Source organism: Anomaloglossus baeobatrachus, chromosome 3 (assembly GCF_048569485.1).
Source record: "Anomaloglossus baeobatrachus isolate aAnoBae1 chromosome 3, aAnoBae1.hap1, whole genome shotgun sequence".
NCBI classification, from domain to species: Eukaryota; Metazoa; Chordata; class Amphibia; order Anura; family Aromobatidae; genus Anomaloglossus; species Anomaloglossus baeobatrachus.
This window is the reverse complement of record NC_134355.1, coordinates 78,906,740-78,920,387: the sequence shown is the minus strand read 5'-3', so window position 1 is coordinate 78,920,387 and position 13,648 is coordinate 78,906,740. Positions and strand designations below refer to the sequence as shown.

The window sequence follows — 13,648 nt, the reverse complement described above, 5'->3', positions numbered from 1 at the left end:
TTTTTTTAACCCTTATGACTATGTTTGTCATAAGTTAGCTCCCTGCGTCTGATAAGGGCTTGCAAGCCGAGCCTCCCTTATGCCAGCAGATGAAGGGTCTGTTATTAAGCCATCACCTTCATCTAACAGCCATGGGTAGAGCGAAGCTCTGGCCACAACGGTTAACCTGTTAAATGCTACTGTCAATCTATGACAACTGTATTTAATGCATGCCGGCATGGGGCATAGACGTTCTATGTCCTCATTGGCGAACCCGCAACACGATTGTGAGGCGCCAATGTGTTGCCATGACAGCCAGGGGTCTGCTGAAAATCCATGTGTACCTTTTCAAAGCAAGCCAATGGTTGGCATTATTAGAAGACTGTGATTTCTGCGATATACAGCAATGCTGTAGAATTACTGTATATAGCACGAGCAATCAGATGATCACAGGTTCAAGTCCCCTAAGGGGATTAACAAATACAGTGCAAAGTAAAAAAAATTAAATATGAAGAAAAAATAAAACAAAACAAGTTCAAATCAACTTCTTTCCACCCCATTAAAATAAACAAAGAGAAATTTAAAAAATACACATATTTGGTATAGATGCATTTCATAAAAGTCTGATTTTGTCAAAATATAAAATAAATTAATCCCATAAGTAGAAAAAAAAAATGTAATAACAGGCAATCAATACATCTTATCTAACAAAAAATAATAGCTATAAAAGCTTTGGCTTGGGGCGCAAACAACAAGCCCACACAGCCCCATACACCGAAAATGTAAAACGTTATGACTCTCGGAAAGCGGCGACACAATCAAATATTGTATATTTATTTTTTACAAAATTTTCTGATTTTTTTTTCACCACAAATAAACTATGCATATTTGGCATCAACATAAATCGTAGTTAACTGGACATATGAAAGGGCTCATTAAAGGGTCACTTTTGACTTTTAGGATTGCTACTTCCAATAGGTGGTGCTAAAGTTAGTCTCATTGGTGCTAAAGTTAAGGGGGCTTTACACAGTAGCGCTCTCTGTACCGATATCACTAGCATGCGTACCCGACCCCATCATTTGTGCGACACGGGCATATCGCTGCCCGTCGCGCACAAAATCGCGCTCCCCCGTCACACTATTTACCTGTCCTGCGACGTCGCTTTGGCTGGCGAACCGCCTCCTTTCTAAGGGGGCTGGTCGTGCGGCGTCACAGTGACGTCACACGGCAGGCGGCCAATAGAAGCAGAGGGGCAGAGATGAGCAGGACATAAACATCTCGCCCACCTCCTCCTTCCGCATAGCCGACGGAGGCAGGTAAGGAGATGTTCGTCGCTCCTGCGGTGTCACACACAGCGATGTGTGCTGCCGCAGGAACGAGGAACAACATCGCTAATGAGAGGTAAATGATTTTTTGTTTTAGGACGACCTCTCCGCGGCAAACGATTTTGGCCGCTTTTGCGATCGCTTTAGGTCGCACATAAGTGTCACACGCTGCGATATCGTTAATGACGCCGGATATCGTAGCGTGTAAAGCCCCCTTTAGTCTCCTTTCTCCCTGAAGAGACAATCTGAATATTACCCAGAGGAGCATTGCAGCTATAAGGCTATGTGCGCACGTTGCGTACAAGCCCTGCAGAAATTTCTGCAGCGATCTGAAGAGCACATGTGCGCTTTAGATCGCTGCAGAAATGTCCGTAGTGAGCGCCGATTCCATGCGCTCTGCCTGCAGCTCCTCCCATAGACAGAGCAGGAGCTGCCGGCAAAGCGCAGGAAAGAAGTGACATGTCACTTCTTTTTGCGCAGCGCTTCGGCAGTAGCCGAAGCGCTGCGCTCTTAAACGCCACGTGCGCACGGCCCCTGCACAATCTCCATAGACTGTGCAGGGGACGCAGGACGCATGCAGTTACGCTGCGCTACAAAGCGCAGCGTAACTGCATGTTTTTACGCGACGTGCGCACATAGCCTTAGACTCCTCACCACTGACAGCCAGATTGGTTTGTCAGTCTCCGCAGAGAGAAAAGTTTTCCCCTTAGACTTAACTGGTCATTTTGTCATGTAATTTTTACAGTAAAATCAATATATCTATATCTCACAACTGCAGATTTGCACTTTGTTTTGCTAGTTCGCCACACTTTGAAAATTTTCCCTACTTTCCAGTACAACTAGTCCTGCAAAAAACAAGTCCTCGCATGGCTATGTCGATGAAAAAATCCCCAAACTAATAACTATGCCTCTTGAAATAAGGGGAGGAAAAAACAAAAGCGCAAAAAAGGAAAAAAAACCATCCGTTTCTTAAGGTGGTACATATATCTAACATTGTTTTTATGTGTAATGTGCTCTATAGTGCCATGACCTGATCAATGAACTTTGAAACACACAGGCTGTTCTTAAGTGCTCCAGCAAGCTAAGTGGTAGTCACTACCCTGACCATGTAAAAGGATGCATTAGTCAAAAGCATCCCACACAAATCAAAGTGAGCTGATCCCATTGACTTCAGCTGGACCTGCAGTCTAAAAGCCTTCTTACTCTTTCGGGAGACAGAGGAATCGAACATTTTGAACTCAATAGCCCAATCTTTTTATTCTCCTTGGAGCTGCTATCAGAGATGTCAGTCAATGGTTTATTCCACTCACTCCATATAGAACAATTTCAAGCTTGGCCGAGCTAAGCGTGATGTACATGGGAGAGGATCACTATAGACAGTCGTTGACCGAAAGCCATCTGACATATAAGACCACCTTAACATTGAACTAACCCCACTCTATTCACAATCTCATCTATTCTTACACACAATGACTATTCTGAAGCTGAAAAATCCACAGAGGTTTCTTTTTATTACTGTACCTACCATTAATGATTGATCAACCTCACGGGAACATAATGGCTCATCTAATCTTTTGAAGTGAAAGGCAGAAAAGCATTTTTCAATTGGCATTTTTACACACATACACTTTAAAATCTATTGTTTCACTGTAAATGGCATTACTAAATAAAGATCGGGCACAAATTGTCTTTAGAAATGTATTGTGCAGGTAGGAGAAAGATAATGCAGTATATAATACGATTGAAAAAATTAAAACATTTTTTATTCTTATTAACTTTATTATCTTAGAGTTATAGATTAAGTATAAAATATATATCTATTTTTTTTCTTACAATCCTATAATAGCAATTTTTTTAAAACTAAAAATAAAAGGAAGCACCATATTATTATACTTCAGTGCTGCACACTATACAAAGGAAATCTGGAAATCAACGCTTCCCTCTCACAAATTTTTTTGCTTCATTTAGTAGAGTCTTCATATCTTCACTGTCTTTATCCTGTGAATCCGGCATCCAGTCTGAATCTTCATCTGTGATGTCAAAATCCTCCTCATCATCATCGTCAATGAAGCTGTCTTCTAAATCATAATCATTTTCTTCTCCATCGTTATCACTGTCATCATCCAAAACACTTCTTTTGGCTGTGGAGCAATGAATATTGTTGTAAGTCTTTATACATCTAGGTGATAAGTGATGATGTGACGGACATATTAACGTAAATCAACCAAATTACAAAAAAAGGGACTCATCTCCTTTCCTGACGTCCGTATTTGCCAAAAAATAACAATTCTGGAGCATATTTTCTTTCATTCCCTGTTATTCTTCCTAGAAATGTATGAACAAATTGACAACGGAGAACCAGGCTGCATCTATAATGGCTGATTATCGTGAACGAGCGTTTCTGGTAATCGTTTCAAGATAATCGTGCAGTGTAAAAAAAAGAAGCCTATCACACAATGAACAAGCTAAACACTTGTCTGTTGGGTGAAATCAATTATAATCATGCTTAAAAATTGTTCTTGGCAGCACATTGTTTTGTGTAAAGAGGATCTGTGCTGCTGAGAACAATGACAACCTATGCAGGCTGAATAATCTATTACTAATTGCGCTTTGTTTTGTGCACATACAGTAAAGCCACCGTCACATTTAGAGACTTACCAGCGATCCCGAAAACGATGCGACCTGATAAGGATCGCTGGTAAGTCGCTGGTGAGATGTCACACAGTCAGACCTTACCAACGACTCAGTAACGATACAGGTCGCAGTAGCGACCTATATAATGATCTCGGCATTCATTGGGACCCTGTCACATAGTGTCAAACATAGCGATGCATCCTGCCCAGCAAGACATCGCCTTTGAAGAAATTAAACCAGAACAGTGTGTAACGATCAGCGATTTCACAGCAGGGGCCAGGTCGCTGCTTAGTGTCACACATAACGAGATCGCTGGTGAGACCCCTATTACGTCACAAAACCTGTGACTCAGCAGCGATTTCGCTAGCGATCTCGTTATGTGAGAAGTACCCCTTAGTCTGTTAAAGGGACCAAACCCGCAGGATTTTCATAGATTAAGTAAAGCCAGTGCTATACCGGAGCTAGGATGCTGAATGTAAGCATAGCTTTTGTTTAGAGATGGAATGTTTTATTGCAGAAATATGTGCAAGTAAAGTTCCAGCTGTGCACTGGTATTAGATTGACAGGTGCAACAGAAAAGGAATATGTCTTGCTATCTATTCCATTTTTAATTCCAGTGCAGGCAGAAAAACAAGGGCTGAAATAGATACCAAAACCTGACCCACATATTCCCATCCAGTTGCATCTGTCAATCAATTATCAGTGCATTGCTGGAACTTTACTTGCAAATATTTCTGAAATAAAACATACAATCTCTGAACCAAAGCTATGCTTACATTCAGCATCCTAGTGCCAGTATAGCACCGGCTTTACTTTATATATGAACATCCTGCTGGTTGGTTCCTTTTAAGACTGTCCATCAGGAAACATGTAGCCGATCGGCAGTAGTTTAAAGTCTCAAACAAATCTTAATCCTTTCCCTTTAAATGGGTATTCCTGTATCAAACATTTAAGGCATATCAACAGCTCTTGGACTCGCACCTACCTTGAAAACGGTACTCAGTCTTGTACTGCTTTGAACTGGACTCTACATTTACTTCTATGGGAGTTCAAAAAATAATTGAGTAATACTGCTAAGCTATTTGAGAAGTAGAATCCACATCTATCAAGTATTTATGGCATATGCAGGGTATACGCCACAAATGTCTTCGATAGGAATATACTTCTAAAGCTGCCATACGATAACAGCTTTCTCTCCAAACTCTGTGTTCTCTTAAGAAGAGAGTGGAGAAGGTTGCTGCCAGAATTGTTGGAGAACAATAGGAAATTGAATTTCATAGGCCTGAACCTGAGTTCCCACCAAAATTGTTGATATAATATTAATAATAAACATGTATTTTATTTCTATAGTGCCGACATATTCCGAAGCACTTTACAAATCAGAAAAAACCATGGCTACAATATCTTGTTAAAGTCTAAGAAAAGATGCCCCAAAATTATTTAAGAAATATGCATATTCACATTCATGTCCGAAAGTATTGGCAACCTTGAAATGGTTCCAGAAAATTATGTATTTCTCCCAGAAAATGATTGCAATCACTCATGTTTTGTAATACATGCTTATTTCCTTTGTGTGTATTGGACATCACAAAACAACGAAAAAGGAAAAAGGAAAATTGGACATGATTTCACACAAACCCCCAAAAATGGGATGAACAAAATTGTTGGCACTCTGAACTTTACCCATTCATGACCTATGATGTACCGATACGTCATAGGTCATGTCTGTCCCTTTAATGCGGGCTTCCCAGCATATTTCCCAGCACGACGTCTGATCTGATCAGCCAACATGTGCAAAAACAGCAGCAGGTGGATCACTCCTATTACAGCCATGTTTCCCGCAAAATAAGACCTACCCAGAAAGTAAGCCCTAGCAGGATTTTTTTGCCTTTTTGGAGTATTCGCCCTTCTCCAAAAAACAAACCCAAGTTGCAGAATCATCAATTTAATAAGTATCCTGAAATAGGGCTTGGGCAGCCCTGTCAGGACATGTAACATTTATTAGTGTACGTTGCTGTAATCCCAGGAACTTTATAGTCACATGCCGGCTAGTTAATGGAATGAATATTTACCCCTCTTCCAGCCTACCTCTCTGTGCTGGGTGTTAGTGATTTTTTAGACTGTTATTGCAGGATCGCAGTGCAATGCTCGCACTGGCCGGCGGCTCTTCTCACCTGAGTCTAACAGCTTCACAGAAATACCTGTTCGGGTCAGAAGAGTCACTGGCCAGTGCGAGCATATCACTGTGATCCGGTGATGACAGTCTGGATAAAAATTAAACAAGGGAGCGCATGTGAAGGGTCTGGGAGATAGCGGTGAGGAGGAGAAAAAGAATCTGCTCACCTGATGTGGTTGTGCAGCCCTCGCACAACCACGGTATAAGACGGGAGTGTGGTGTCAGAGCTCTTCTAACCTATTAGCCCACAGTGTCCATCCAGGGAAGCAAATTCTTGAAGAGCTGGTCACATGACAGATCACTGGGCGTCTCTGGTAATCTGACCTCCGTATCAAGCAGCTCTTGCCGTGAACCCACAGGGGGGAAGATCAGCAGTAAAGTATAGAAGCACGGTCTGATAGAGCGCTAAGGAGGCCACAGTGTCAAAAACACTAATCAATGTTGTATGGCGATACCTGCGGATCTCTCATGCACTAATAAATATATATATATATATATATATATATATATATATATACACACATACATACATACATACACACACACATATATACACACACACACACATATACACACACACACACACATATATATTTATATATATTATATATATATATATATATATATATATATATATATATATATATATATATATATATATATATATATATATATATATATATATATATATATATATATATATATATACACACCGTATTTTTCGCTTTATAAGACGTACTTTTGTTCCCCCAAATTTTGGGGGAAAGTGGAGGGTGCGTCTTATAAGCCAAATATACGGGTGTGTGTGTATGAGTATATGTGTGTGTGTGTGTATATATTTATTTATACATACATACATACATACACACACACACACACACACACACACACTGCAGGGTCCGCTCTGGAGTGCTGCTGGGGGCAGGTGAACGCTGCGGGCGGCAGCATTAGATCTCCTGCTCATATAATATGCACAGCCGCTGTCCATCACCATGGTGCTGAAACCGCACCGCAGTGACGGGCTGGGGCAGCGGTGCATATTATATGTCCCTGCGCCCCCCCCTGTGATGGCACATGCCCCCCCTGTGTTAGATATGGCCCCATGCTGCTGCTCATCCTAAAATAAAAAAGCTTTACTTACCCCCTCCAGCGTTTCTCCCCAGTGTCCCTGCTTCCACTGTGATCAGGCACGCAGCGATGAAGTCACTCTGCTGTGCCGATCACATGACCGGCAGCAAGAACCAGGAAGTGGAGGAACAGAAGCACGGAGGGAGATCAGCGCTGGAGGAGGTAAGGAAAGAGTGTTTTATTTTACTATGGGCAGCAGCATGGGGGCCATAGCTAACACAGGGGGACTTGTGCAATCCATAGGGGGCCATAGGCAGGGGAACGTATGCAATCCATAGGGGGGCATAGGCAGCACAGGGCAACGTATGCAATCCATAGGGGGGCATAGGCAGCACAGGGGAACGTATGCAATCCATAGGAGGCCATGGGCAGCACAGGGGAACGTGTGCAATCCATAGGGGGCCATGGGCAGCACAGGGGAATGTGTACAATCCATAGGGGGCCATGGGCAGCACAGGGGAATGTGTGCAATCCATAGGGGGCCATGGGCAGCACAGGGGAACGTGTGCCAGCACAAGGGGGCTATATTCAATATAACGGGGCCATATCCAAATTAAGGGGGCTAATTTTAGGATGGGGGGCTATGAGGGACATATACCCTATATGATTTGTTAGACGAACACTGGCATTATAAGATGGTCCCCATTTAACATTAAAAAAAAATAAATTCTCTTTTCCTTCACCAAATTTGGGGGTGCGTCTTATAATCAGGTGCATCTTATAAAGCGAAAAATACGGTGTGTGTGTGATACATATATATATATATATGTGTGTATGTATGTATGTGTGTGTGTATATATATATATATATATATATATATATATATATATATATATATATATATATATATATATATATATATATATATATATATATATATATATATATATATGTATGTTATTTTACATGTAATCCCCCTACAATGCTTCCCTAATGTTTGAGACTTCAAAAATCATTGTAGAATAATTTGAAATATACATTTTTGTCCTCAAAATCCTGTTATATAATTTCATCTTTATTGAATATCATGCTATTGATGTCTCCTGTTTTGGTTGCCGCTTTCCTCGCTGCATGTTTTTTTAATTGTTTTTATGTGTGATTCCCAAAACCTCTCTTTGTGTGTTTAATAAAATTGTTTTGCACCTTGAAACTCCCATCCCTCCTGTCTTTATAATTCAATATGGAGTTTGTGCCTGCATCTGAGCGGGCCCTAATTTGGCATTCTTTTGCTATTATGAGTAATATGGTGTCATGGAGATTTGATTATTTAGGTGTCTTTACTTTGTAGGCCTCATTCCAGTTTTGGTAAACAGTAGAATGATATGCTTTACTAAAAGTTTTATCTTGGTCTCATCTGTCCACAAGACTCTTTCCCAGAAGAATTTTGGTTTACTTACATACAGTTTGGCAATCTGCAGTCTAGCTTTCTTATGTCTCTCTGTTTCAGCAGTGGGGTCCTCCTAGGTCTCCTGCCATAGCATTTAATTTCATTCAAATGTTGATTGATGCACCCTGAGTCTGCAGGACAGCTTTAATTCCTTTAGAACTTGATTGGGGCTGCTTATCTACTATCCTGCATTGCAACCGTTCATCAGTTTTTCTCTGCTGTCCATGTCTAAGAAGATTACATACAGTGCCATGGATTGCCATGGATTCTAAACGTCTTGATTATCTTGCGCACTGTGAACAAAGGAACATCAAGATCTCTGGAAATGGACTTGTAACCTTGAGATTAATATTTTCAAGAATTTTGGTTCTGAAGTCCTCAGACAGTTCTCTTCTTTTTCTGTTCTCCATGCTTAATGCGGCACACACGGACATGCAATGCAAAGATTGAGTCAACCTTTTGTATCTGTATTCAGGTGTGATTTCCATTTTGTTCACACCTATTACTTGCCACAGGGAGAGTTTGACAGTGCATCGCATGCTTGAAACAAAGTTATTTACCCACAACGTCACACGCACATACCTGTTCAGCGACGTCTCTGTGACTGCCGAATAATCCCTCCCTCAAGGGGGAGGTCCATTCGGCGTCACCGCAACGTCACTAAGCGGCCGGCCAATAGAAGCGGAGGGGCAGAGATGAGCGGGACGTAACATCCCGCCCACCTCCTTCCTTCATCATTGCCGGCGGCCGCAGCTAAGGTGAGGTTCCTCGTTCCTGTGGTGTCACACATAGTGATGTGTGCTGCCGCAGGAACGACGAACAATATCGTACCTGCAGCAGCAACGGTAACTGGGAATAGGGGGGCACGTCCGATTAGCGATTTTGAACGTTTTTGCGATGATTCAAAATCGCTCATAGGTGTCACACGCAACGACATCGCTAATGCGGCCGGATGTGCGTCACAAATACCGTGACCCCAACGACATCGCTTTAGCGATATCGGAGCGTGTAAAGCGGCCTTAACGCTTCAGGCACAGGATTTATCAAAAGAGAATAGTGACATTTTAGTGTTGAATTTTTTGCAACTTGGCATGATGTTGATCCGTGCAGCTCCACACAACGTCAGGAAGAAAAACAGGAGCCTGGAATCACTTAAATACTAATCCTGTGCAAATGTAATTTAGCCAGAGAAATGTGGAGAATAACAATGATGGATGGGTCAGATATTTGCATTCTTATTTTCTCTCCAAAAACTCGGAGAATGTCACTCAAATGTTCTTTTTCAATGTTAAAGAAACACCAAATTACAAAACAGTGAAAAACTCTCTGAAATGTAGGATGATGTACTGTGTGAGCTGATCATTGCATTTTTCTAAAAGAAAAAATCTGTATTGCCCAAAGCAAAAATTCTATTTATTGCTCGATTATGCATATTGAAATATGAGATTATCAGGAAGTAATTACAATTATGCAGGTAAAGAATAGTAATACCACAGGGAAAATTCATTTGTGCAATAAATGTTTATGCTATATTAGTAATATATTATTAAGTGGCATTTGGATTAATTGCTTAGCACTTTTTTTGTTGTTTATTAAAAATATCAGCACATTTTTTACAAGAAAATGGCCAGACCCTTATTAATCAACTGGGTATTATCAGGTCCTTGAATTCTAAATTTCCTGTAAAATGCAACTTTGCAAATTGCCTATTTTTAAAACTCCTCTTCATTTTCCTCCCCTTGTTTCTTATCCCTTGTCTTGTAAAAAAAAAAAAAAAATTCTTCTCCATTCTCAAGAATGAAGGAAATTTTAATTTTATAATTTATTTCTCATTACCTAGGTTTCTGGTCATCTGAGCAAGGCCAGTGTCTTCCTAAGAATGCAGGCTCTCTGCTATATAACATACATACGCTGTTCTGGATCTAGTGATCCAGGTAGTTTCAAACCCCTTTTAGGCTATGTGCGCACACAGCGTTTTTTCGACGCAGTGTTTTTGGCCGCAAAAAAATGCACTGGAAAAAACGCATTTCGGTGCGTTTTGCTGCATTTTTGATCACTGTGTTTTGCTGCGTTTTTAGAATGCATTGCAGGAAAGAATTGACATGTCCATTTTTTTTTTAGTTAAAAAAAAAAAGTTGTGTGTGGACAGCAAAAATGAAAAGTCATAGACTTTGCTGGGGAAGCAAAGTCATGCAGTTTTCAGCCCAAAAACGCACCCGAAAAATGCACAAAAACGCGTAGTGCGCACATAGCCTTATGGCACCAGAGAGCACACGGCGGCACCTTGCTGCTGGTCCAAACTGTAAAATATTCATTAGTACAGCACCTCCTGGTAAGCAGGAACCTGGAAGCAGTGGACTGGTACACTCTTGAAGATCAAGATATGGCAACCCTTTAAAAAAAATATTTAATTAACCCTCAAGTGTTTACAATTATCTCTTACTATTATCACTGAACATTGCAATTAAGCAATAATACCTGAGTTATTAGACTAAAGGCTACTTTACACGCTGCGATATCGGTCCCGATATCGCTAGCGTGGTTACCCGCCCCCATCTGTTGTGCGACACGGGCAAATCGCTGCCCGTGCCGCACAACATCGTGCAGACCTGTCACACATACTTACCTGCCCGGCGACGTCGCTGTGACCGGCGAACCGCCTCCTTTCTAAGGGGGCGGTCCGTGCGGCGTCACAGCGACGTCACTGAGCGGCCGCCCAATAGAAGCGGAGGGGCGGAGATGAGTGGCCGGAACATCCCGCCCACCTCCTTCCTTCCTCCGCCTCCTGTGACCCGCTTCACCACCACGGCTGACCCCCTCCAGTAAGACATCACCGAAATTTAAGATGGACGGCATTTTTTTTTACCTTATCTTATCTCTAAATTTGGGGTGTGTCTTATAAAACGAAAAATACGGTAATTACTATCATTGTAAAAACTCTATAGGAAAATCTGGATGAACTGACATGCTGCATTAAAATTTCCCAAGATGAGAAAAATTGAATTTTTGGCATAATCATTTACAATTTTTTTTTAAGACATTCACTGTGTGAGATACATATAGCGATGTTAAAATTTCGAAAATTAACAGACACAGTTATATTTTGAATTTACAAAACAAAGTGATTACATTAAAAATAATATGTTAAAACAGACAGTACCTTTTTTAGGATTCCTTTTCCTTAGCTTTCTCCCTGAGGGGAAAAACAATACAATTGGTTGATTTTATGTTACATAAGAATATAGCAATAACAAATTAAACAAAATATTGAATTCACAATATAGGTTTTTTGCTGTAATAATGTGTGCAGCACAGGTAGAAGTATAATTTTAGAACCTATAGAAATTCCAAAAACATAGTCTTCAATGCTCCAAACAAACTGGGGAATGATTGGCAGAGAAAAAAATCACATATTATAAAGAGATAATGTGATGAGTGGTCCTCCCGAATGGTTACCAGCCTATACTGCAAAAATCATGAATGGATTCAAAATACTAGCAAAAAACAAACAAAAAAAACAAAAAACAAAAAAACAGGTTTATGGTAACAAGTAGAGTTGTCATACTGCATGTTGTAGAGCAGAGGTCTTAAACACACGGCCCCTGAGGCTGCTTTTTGTGGCCCGCAGACCCCTTGATGATCGCAGCTCTATGCTGGGAGCCGGCGCCGTCAGGCAGGGTTCTATAGTGCAGTTGAATCATTTGCGGTGCCGCCCAGAGGAGCTCTGAGCACTATACCAATGGATGACACGGCCAATCAGAGGCAATGAGGTGATGTCGCTGAATGACGCCACCTCCTTGTATCTGATTGGCGGGCGGCAGCCATTGGTATAGTGCTCAGAGCTCCTCTGTGCGGCACCGCAAGAGCTGCAATCGTAACGAGGTCTGCAAGCTGCAAAAAAGCAGGTATGTGCCCACGATCAAGACCCGCTGTGCCCTGGACGCGGTGGGTCCTGACTGCGGGGCCGCGAGTCTCCTCCACAGGAGAATACAAGAGATCGCAGCTGCTCATGCTCATGATCTGGGTTCGGGCCGATGCGGTCTCCTCGCTGTATTCTCAGTATGGAGGACACTTGCGACTCTGAAAGCAACACCGCAGGTCAGTGCTGCGGGCCACACACACACAATGGATGGGATTTCTAGAAATCTTATCAACTCTGCTTGCACTGTGCAAACCCTGCGCTGTGGACGCAGCAGAAACATGCTGCATCCAAAATGCTGCAAACACTGATCAGCACGCAGCCTAATAGGAGAGAATGAAGGAAAGGTGAGAATTTTTTGCGTTTGTGAAGAGCGGCATAATAGGGGACAAGGATGAGGGAACAAGGATAGGCACAATACTACAAGGATGAGCACAATACTACAAAGATGAGCACAATACTACAGGGCACAAGGATGAACACAATACTACATGGATGAGCACAATACTACAAGGCACAAGGATAGACAATACTACAAGGATGGGCACAATACTACAAGGATGGGCACATTACCACAGGGCACAAGGATGAACACAATACTACAAGGATAGCCACAATACTACAAGGCACAAGGATAGACAATACTACAAGGATGGGCACATTACTAGAGGGCACAAGGATGGGGACATTGCTACAGTATGGGGGACATAACTACAGAACACAAGGATGTGCATATAATACAGGACACAAGGGGGACATTACTACAGGATGCGGGACATTACTACAAGATGTTGGCTAAGATGACTGTATGATGCTACTAATTGTAAAGCAATATTAAAAGGGGATAAAATGTAAAAAAATATTCAAAATAAAGCATGACCTATTTGCCATTAAAAATGAGATTATTTATATATATATATATATATATATATATATATATACACATATATATATATATATACACATATATATATATATATACACATATATATATATACATATATATATATATATACATATATATATATATATATACATATATATATATATATACATACATATACATACACACTATTAGGTCCAGAAATATTTGGACAGTG

General features: G+C 41.1%; 1 protein-coding gene across 1 annotated transcript in view; it reads right to left on the bottom strand.

Annotated features, from left to right (window-relative positions):
• Positions 1-1,917: 1,917 nt before the first annotated feature.
• Positions 1,918-13,648, bottom strand: part of APLF (aprataxin and PNKP like factor) — a 292,482-nt gene continuing 280,751 nt past the window's right edge. The window contains exons 10-11 of the mRNA XM_075339273.1: positions 11,790-11,822; positions 1,918-3,445 (exon numbers count right to left, since the gene is read on the bottom strand). Coding sequence (XP_075195388.1) covers positions 3,234-3,445; positions 11,790-11,822 — 245 coding nt within the window. The 3' untranslated portion in view covers positions 1,918-3,233. The remainder of the gene's footprint in view (positions 3,446-11,789; positions 11,823-13,648) is intronic.